The sequence below is a fragment of the Poecilia latipinna genome, unplaced genomic scaffold, assembly GCF_001443285.1.
Source record: "Poecilia latipinna isolate Pla-1442-1.1 unplaced genomic scaffold, P_latipinna-1.0 Scaffold784, whole genome shotgun sequence".
NCBI lineage: Eukaryota > Metazoa > Chordata > Actinopteri > Cyprinodontiformes > Poeciliidae > Poecilia > Poecilia latipinna.
In genome coordinates this window covers 141,232-149,281 of record NW_015113400.1, presented here as the reverse complement: position 1 = coordinate 149,281, position 8,050 = coordinate 141,232, and the positions used below count along the sequence as shown (strand labels likewise).

The 8,050-nt window shown below is 39.4% G+C and overlaps 1 protein-coding gene across 2 annotated transcripts in view; it reads left to right on the top strand.

Annotated features, from left to right (window-relative positions):
- The first annotated feature begins 244 nt into the window (after positions 1–244).
- Positions 245–8,050, top strand: part of cntn2 (contactin 2) — a 27,744-nt gene continuing 19,938 nt past the window's right edge. Inside the window, exons 1-6 of one of the 2 annotated variants that reach the window (XM_015046591.1) lie at positions 245–558; positions 3,986–4,111; positions 5,253–5,391; positions 6,399–6,571; positions 6,729–6,824; positions 7,466–7,678. In XM_015046591.1, coding sequence (XP_014902077.1) covers positions 4,057–4,111; positions 5,253–5,391; positions 6,399–6,571; positions 6,729–6,824; positions 7,466–7,678 — 676 coding nt within the window. In that variant the 5' untranslated portion in view covers positions 245–558; positions 3,986–4,056. Of the gene's footprint in view, positions 559–3,985; positions 4,112–5,249; positions 5,392–6,398; positions 6,572–6,728; positions 6,825–7,465; positions 7,679–8,050 lie in introns of both variants that reach the window. The other variant, XM_015046590.1, reaches the window with a different exon arrangement.

Here is an 8,050-nt window from a genome sequence, read left to right as displayed (position 1 = left end):
TGATGTATTCTAATTGCAAATGTCATGTTTATATTAGTAGAATCTCATCATCATTAACAGAAGCAAATGCTTTAAAACATCCATCTCTGTTTAATGCTTCTATATAATGTGTTTCCCTTAGTAATAAAGCTCCAATAAATGGGTTTTTCAATAATATTCGAGTTTATTTACAGACTGAGGGAGGAATAGCATAAACGCTGTTGTTACTGGTCGTACAAATGAGGGCAGTACTGCAGATTTTTGTGCGCGATAACAGACCGGAAGTTGTTGAATTTCCGCACACTTGACTACAGTGATGGGACAAGAACGCGATTCAAAGAAAGGAGGGATGACACTGAGGGAAGTGATCAGACAGAGGTAGAGAGCAGCGGCGGAACGGGGCTTCACTGGCAGAGAGGAAGCAACAGTAGCGACGAGGACCGAGCCCGGGAGGAGAGCGCGGAGGACAGCCAGCCCGGCCGGCCGGCCAGCCGCCCTCCATCTTCCGTTCCAGCGACCTCCGTCGGATCTCCCTCCGCAGCTCCGCATCGCCGCTCCAAGCAGAGCATCTTGGAAAAGGTAAACAACCCAACAGCACCATCCCCTCCCCGGTTCGTTCCAGATCATCTTCCCCTCCGGGATGCTACTGTTTTTTTTTCTTCTTACTCTGCGGTATGAAGCCAGGGGTTTACACAATAACACATCAGCTTATTCTTTTCCATCGAGCAGAGCTTCCTGCAGACAAACCTGACCAGTCCATGCTCCATTTCCAGCGTCCTCATAGGCTGAGGCTGCTGGGCTGGTCCCTCTGCGCAGATCAAGTATAATGACAACCGAGAGATAAAGTTAATCTCACACATGATCGTTTTATCATGGCACATATTAGTGGTCGGGATGTATTAGGCAGCAAAATCGTTATAGTACCTCGGAATTAAGCCTGCAATAAGTAATTAATCAGTGCAATAAGTAGTTAATCAGTGATAAATTAAATTGAGCTCGATAATTTCCATCCTGACGATTAATATTTTTTGAAGGATAATTTATCATAATCCATTTTACTTCATGGTTTCGGTTGTGTGAGATTCATTTATTGCTTTTCGTTGTGTTTTATTTTGGATATTTAAAATATCTTTCATTTGCAGAGTGGAGTTTTCTGTACAAAATTAGAGTTTATTAGTCTTTGAGAGGGCGAATTTTCATTTATCTGAAAGACATGACTTGAAAAATAGTCTCAAATTCAGCGTTATCGTGTATCGCAATGATTTCTGGGACAATTTATCATCCAGCAACATTTGCTATTGTGACGGGCCTGTTCAGAGCTGATGTTACAAGGAGAAATAAATAGTAAAAGTATTTGAGGGAGTTTGACACAGTCCATATTATGTTGGCTAATTCAGAGTGTCTTCAAAAGTGCAGCTGTGGTGGGCTTCGTGTCGATGGTTCTGGCAGAAATATATCAGAACTCACAGTGGGTTGCAGTTTGATTCTGTGGGGTTTCATACCAGTCCTTACTCTTCTATGGACCCCCACCCAGTAGAAATTTTCTCTTGTAGAAAGTCGTCTGTCTCGTCGTTCTATTTCCATCTTCTTCCTTACTCCAAAGAAGTGATGCTGATTGGCCAAATGTTTATTTTTTCCCCTGCAACCAAACATGATGGGCTAAAGTCTGTTTGGGAAACTCCCTGTGAAATGAGTCAGTGGGGGAAAATAACTCAGGTTACATTTAGACATGCACTATTTAGAAAAAATGGTTTTAATAGTACAGTTTTTTTTTGTTTAAATAATGTTTATGGATCATTTTTATATATTTCCCCCCCTCTCCACATACGCCCCAGCGCCCCCTATGGGCCAACCACCACTGCATTGGAGGACCACATACATAGAACCTTCCCTTCAACATAACACTTGTGTGCTTGAATATTATTTTATCAATCAAACTGAAGCAGCAGTTTTTATCTCTGTGTTGCCAAATTCCATCATTGAGAAAAGATGTTCAATATTATTTAATAATACTTGCTGAATGCACCGCAGAGACAACTTTTTATTAATATTTCAACAGTTTGGTTTTATTAATATGCCCTGGGACAATAACCGTCCTTTTGAGAACATTCATGATCTTAATATGGCCCAAAATGAAACTGACTTTGACTACCCCGCTACATCTGCTCCACAATAACACTTTAGATTTTTGAATTTTCCTCTTAAGGACAAATTCTAGATTATATTGCTGCTGTAGAAAAAGACACAAACCAAGAAATAAATGTCACCGAATCTTTTTCTTATGTGATCATTTCAATGACATGGATAGTAGAAACATCAATTAAATGAACCATTAAATGTTACAAGGCCTTAAAGACTTTTTTGACTAAACTAAGCTATTGCCAAAAATAGCTGCTAGTATGTAAACAGACTATTATACAGGGTGACACTGCACAGAAAATAACAGCAGGAATGTCAGCAGAAGAAGAGTTTTTATGAGCTAATCATGGAGTCTTGACTGAAATTCAGTCTGGAAGACTCTAGTCGCACCTGCCTCATCAATCAGCGCCCGCCTCTCTGCAACCTGGACCTATCGGTGCGGACCAAGCCTCGCTCCAGCCAATCATCGTTTGGGCTTCAGTTTAAAAGGACCTTCACCCATAGCCTCCTCTGCTCACCAGTTGTGATCAACCCACCTCCACCCCATCTCCACCTTCTGCTCCCGGCTCTCAGGCCTCATCTTCCTCCGACCGCCGCCACCAGTACAGGCCCCGGGGGTCTACATTCCTCTGCTGCATCAGGAATGTTCATCGAGCTCATCGAAGTCCAGCTCGATGTCCCCAGCTGGGGCCTGAACTTTTTATTTTCATGTTCATTTTGTCATTAAACTCTTTTAATCGCCTTCTTTCTCCGTTTGAGTCTCTCCAGATTGAAATGCTTTAGGAACAAAAACAAATGAAACTCATCTAAATTAATATTAACCTGACCAAGGATGGATGTCTAGCAGTATCTTTCCATATTGACGGTGTGCATAGCAATGCACCTCATACCCAACTTTACACTCAACCCAAACTCTGCTTGGTTCTGCTTTTCTTGTTCAAAGGGACTCATTGCTTTTAAATTCCTCAAACTTATATTGCTGAGGAGTTGAAGGAAGCTAAACAGCTGGTGGTCCCTGTTGGAGTGTTCCAGCTGCTGAAGTACCACATTTTCCTTCCTCTATCCTTAGTGTATTTCCCCTAAAGTTTATTGACGTCTCGAGCGCTTGTTAAACGGAAATCGAATTCTTTGTTCGTTCTCAACATCTCGGCCAATAAACAAGATTCTGATTCTGATACGGCAAAAAAAAACAAAAAAAAAAAACAACCCTGATATGAATAAAGATATTTACTTATGACATAAAGCTGCAGCCTGAACGGAAAGCCAAGAGTGCTTTAGTAGACAACCAGAGAGTGTATGAAGGTCACAGACAGTCAGGTCAGGAGTGATGACCTGTCCATTGTGTATAAATGAGAAACCCCCTCTGTCCACACTCTGCTGTGATTTCAGCCCATGGTGCATCTACTAAATGCTGACTTGAAGTAGGTGAATATTTATGCATTCATTCATTTCATGTTAAATATTTTATTTAGTTGTCTTTATTTTTGCAGAAATCCATTTTGACTGTAAAGGTTGTTTAAAAAAATCTGAGATGATTTGTGACGTGTAATCGGAGTTTGACATGACAACTTAATGAACTTAATATATTCACTTGAATAAACTTAATTGTATTACTTGTAACAAAAACTTGTTTTTTCAAAAAGTGGATTACCTGTTTTCTGTTTTCAGTGTAATCTCTGAGTCAGTTTTAAAGTCAGATTTTCAGATGATGTTTTTTGACTCTTATGTTTTGCTAAAGTTGTGTGAAAATTGCTCAGTGTTGCTGGTATTGGTGCTTTATTTGGACACATTCATGTAGCAGTAACTGGGATTCCACGTTCTTTGGGTTTTTAATGAACGTTTTTTTTTTTTCATTATTTCTCCTCAGGCACAGAGCGGGCAGTCCTTTCTGGGAGGAGGAGATTTCTCTGCTGATTGTGACCCAGTTGGATCCAGAGGATGGACGTTTGGTTGGGTTTGCTTTTCCTCAGTTCTGCTGCTCTGAAGGCAGCTGGTAAGTTTCAGTTTTCATACCTCTGAGTTATTAGACGGATTAATGTTTCTGCTGACAAACACACACACACGAGCAGCAATGACTAACACACTCCTGAAGCCTTACCGCACCGTTTGGAGGTATTTATTGCAATGATCATCGCAGTGATAATTGAATCATATTAGGTGAAGAGTTTCATCAGTCTTCATGTTCCAAAAAATATGAATGTTTTTATGGTTTCTACACAGTCCTGAAAAATGTCCCGATCTGGTTAAGCAGGACAAAAGAAAAACGTTTTGTTTCTAGACTTTCTATTTTGAAGCATCTTCTGAAGGTCAAAAGGTTAATAATTATTAAACAGTGCAGTTTTAATTTTACAGTTTTACAAATCAGTTTTTTTTTTGTTTTGTTTTTTTTTTACTTACTGGCAGAATGCATGTTCAGAAATAAATATTAGGTTTTAAATTCATGTTGAACTGGAGTTGTGGTTCTGAAACCGGTTCTAAAATGACAAAGATTTAAAACGTCAATTTTTAGGTATTTAAAAACGAAAGACAACAAAGACAAGTTAATACCTAGTAAGACTCCATCTAACAGCCACATTGCTCATGGATCAAAATTAATTATTGTTACACAAAAGCATTAAAATAGCCTTATGCCACAGCTTGAAACTTTGAAAATAACTTTTACCTCATGAATTACAACTTTTACTGTAAGTCATGAGATAAAAGTAAAGGACTCTACAGTCATATTGATACTGATAAAAATATTTAACTTCGTTTGTGAGATGCATTTGTTGCATGCAAAGTTATGAAGGTCATTTTTAGCAGAAGAAACAAGATGCATGTTTTCCGTTTGGATGTTTTCTCCTGTCCTATCCTTCATTCATTCATATCATTTTTGGGTCTTCTATAGTGATAATAATACATCTACAGCAAAATTTTAACAATTGTAATTCTGATTTTATATAACAAAACAAGGCAATGTTTGAGTACCTCACCGCAAAGATTAAGCGAGTGAGAAGTTTTCTCTGGAAAACATCTCACTCATGCGAACTAGCTTTCTTTTTTTTTTTTAACATGTTATTAATATTGCACAACAAAGCAAAATGTGGAGATGTTTCTGATCCACCTTGTCCTCCTTGAAATCTGGTTTCCAGTAGGAAACGTGTGTGTGTCGGGTCACGACAGGGGACCAGTGTTTGAAGAGCAGCCAAGCAGCTTAATTTACCCAGAGGGCTTGACTGAAGGCAAAATAACTCTGAGCTGCCAGGCGAGAGCCAGTCCACCCGCAACCTACTCGTGGGTAACACACACACACGCACGCACGCACGCACGCACGCACGCACGCACGCACGCACGCACGCACGCACGCACGCACGCACGCACGCACGCACGCACGCACATTTGTGTTTCTATTCATATTAAGACTGTGTTGACTTCCATTTATTTTTGGTTTCATTTTAACTGCGTTTATGCCTGACCAACACATCGGACATATTTTCTTACCCTAACTTTACTTACTAACCCAGGAAGTGTGTAATTATGGAATGATTGAAAACATTTCAGCAAATTAATAACCAGAAAGCTTCACATTTACTGTTGCTGAGGTTTCATCCATATAACAACATGCAGTGGTTCACAGCAGGATATTTAGTGCTTTTACAAGGTATATAAAGGTATATTACCATAAATTTAAATTGTATTCTTTTACTTAATTTGTTGAAGTATCGGCATCCAATTGAAGGAAATATATCCCACATCTTTAAAATTTTTTTTTAATGTCAAAACCTAAAAGTAGAAACATTTCCTATAAAGTCAATTTCTAAAAAAAAAATGATGTTCTTCTTTCCAAAGCTAATGTAACATTTGTGGCTCTAAGCAAGTTTTATTTTGATGCAGTCCAACTTTTATACATCTGTATGGAGAACTAGTTGATGTCAGAGAGTAGCTGCGTTTCCATTACAAATGTGTGCAAAACTTTGATACAAAAAATGTGTTTCTATTGCAGTTTTGTAAAAAAAAAAGTTTTTAAATAACAAAAAAAAAAAAAAAACTCATCTCATCTTAGTGCCAAAACTTTTGACCAAAAACGAGTTGTTTTTTTTTTCCGAAATTTCCGTGTTTCCACTAAGCAACTTTATTTTCCAAATGTCAAATTTCACAACTATATGGTCAACAGGCATGCAGCTAGTAAAGCACACCACCAATTTACATCTTGGAGAAGAAATTGACTAGTGGCCCACATAAAGTAAAATCTGTTTTTTTCTGTACGGTTTGTTTTTATTCCGTTGACTCTGACCCTGCAGGTGGAAACTGAACGGCACAGTCCTGGAGCTGGGGTTGAGCCGGTACACTCTGGTGGCTGGCAGCCTGGTGATCAGCAGCCCTGACAGTTCCCAAGATACCGGATCGTACCAGTGTCTGGCTAAGAACCCGTGTGGGACGATCATCAGCCGAGCTGCTAATCTCAAGTTTGGCTGTGAGTCAGACCTTTCTGGATAAGTTGCTCTTTGTTTAATTTGGCACCAAATCTTCAGGATTTTAAAGCATTATTCCCCCTTTAAGCCCTCCATGTGTCAGCAGTCTTTGGTGTTTGATATTTCCACCTTCATCTCTGTGTTTTCATCTTTCTTCAGACCTTCATGACTTCACTCCTGACAGCAGGACTTCACAGACCGTGTACGAGGGCGCCGGCACTTTCTTGGCCTGTCAGCCGCCCCCACATTACCCAGGTAGCACCTCTGCTGCAGTTCTTCAGCATAATGCTGCCAACACTCAGCAAGTAATAATATGACCTTATGTATTTAACACTGTAATAAAGTGTCTGTTGGAATATAAAATAAACTGGACATGATCCCTGTTTTTTTTTTAAATGTAATGTATTTTTTTTTACTTTCTTAGTGGAAATGCAAACCTGTGAGCCCTGTTTGATATCACCATGACAACCCTGACACTTGAATATGTCTTATTACCTATTTATGTGTGACGTAAATCACCATCTGCAAAATACCCTTTGACCCTAGCCTAGCCCATCAGACCCATCAGAAAGCAACTGCACTAGTACAAAGTCATGTTTTTAAGTTCTAACATAAAAATACATTTTGAAATTCTTTTGATTGGATCCATAAAGGAATATATGAGATGGTATGCGTCTGAAAAACGCATACCATCTCATATGCGTTAGAAAGCTTTAACCAGCTTTTGTAGGTTAAAGCTGTTGAGTAAAAACATTAAAATTCTTTGGAATAAAAGCAAGTAACAGCTGAAATGCCCTTAACATGCCACTCTCTGTAACCATAACCCCACATGAGTGATCAGTGTAATTCCTGATTGCGACATCATTCACCGTATATCGCTTCTTTGTCTTCTGCAGCTCTGTCCTATCGCTGGTATTTCAACGAGTTTCCCAACTTCATCAGAAAGGACGACGGACGCTGGTTTGTGTCGCAGGTCACTGGGAACCTGTATTTGGCCAAAGCAGAGTTAAATGACACTGGGAACTACTTCTGCTTTACTACCATCAATCTGGACATCAGCACCAAAAGCACTTTTAGCAAGGGTAGCTTGCTCACTGTAATGCCAGATGGTAAGGTCACCAGATGTCTTTCTGCTACTGTGCTGGAATTTTTCCAGTTTTTGGATTCAAGCAGAATGTATGCATCAGGTGTGTGTCTGCGTGTGTGTGTGTGTGTGTGCAACACAACCAGCCACTTTGTCCTGTGAAGCTGATCACCTGACATAAAAATATATATTTTCAACAGCCATAGAGCCATGTGTTGAAATTTTACAGCTGTTAAAATTTTACAAAAGTTGCTTTAAGAGTCCAGGGTAACTTACAACATCGGACTGGTTTGGATGAAAATTCCACTCACAAACAATAAGAAAGGTTTCAGTATAAATACGCCCCACTTGGTATGGAAGACTTTTATTTTGAGTCCATTTTGATGATGAAGTTTTG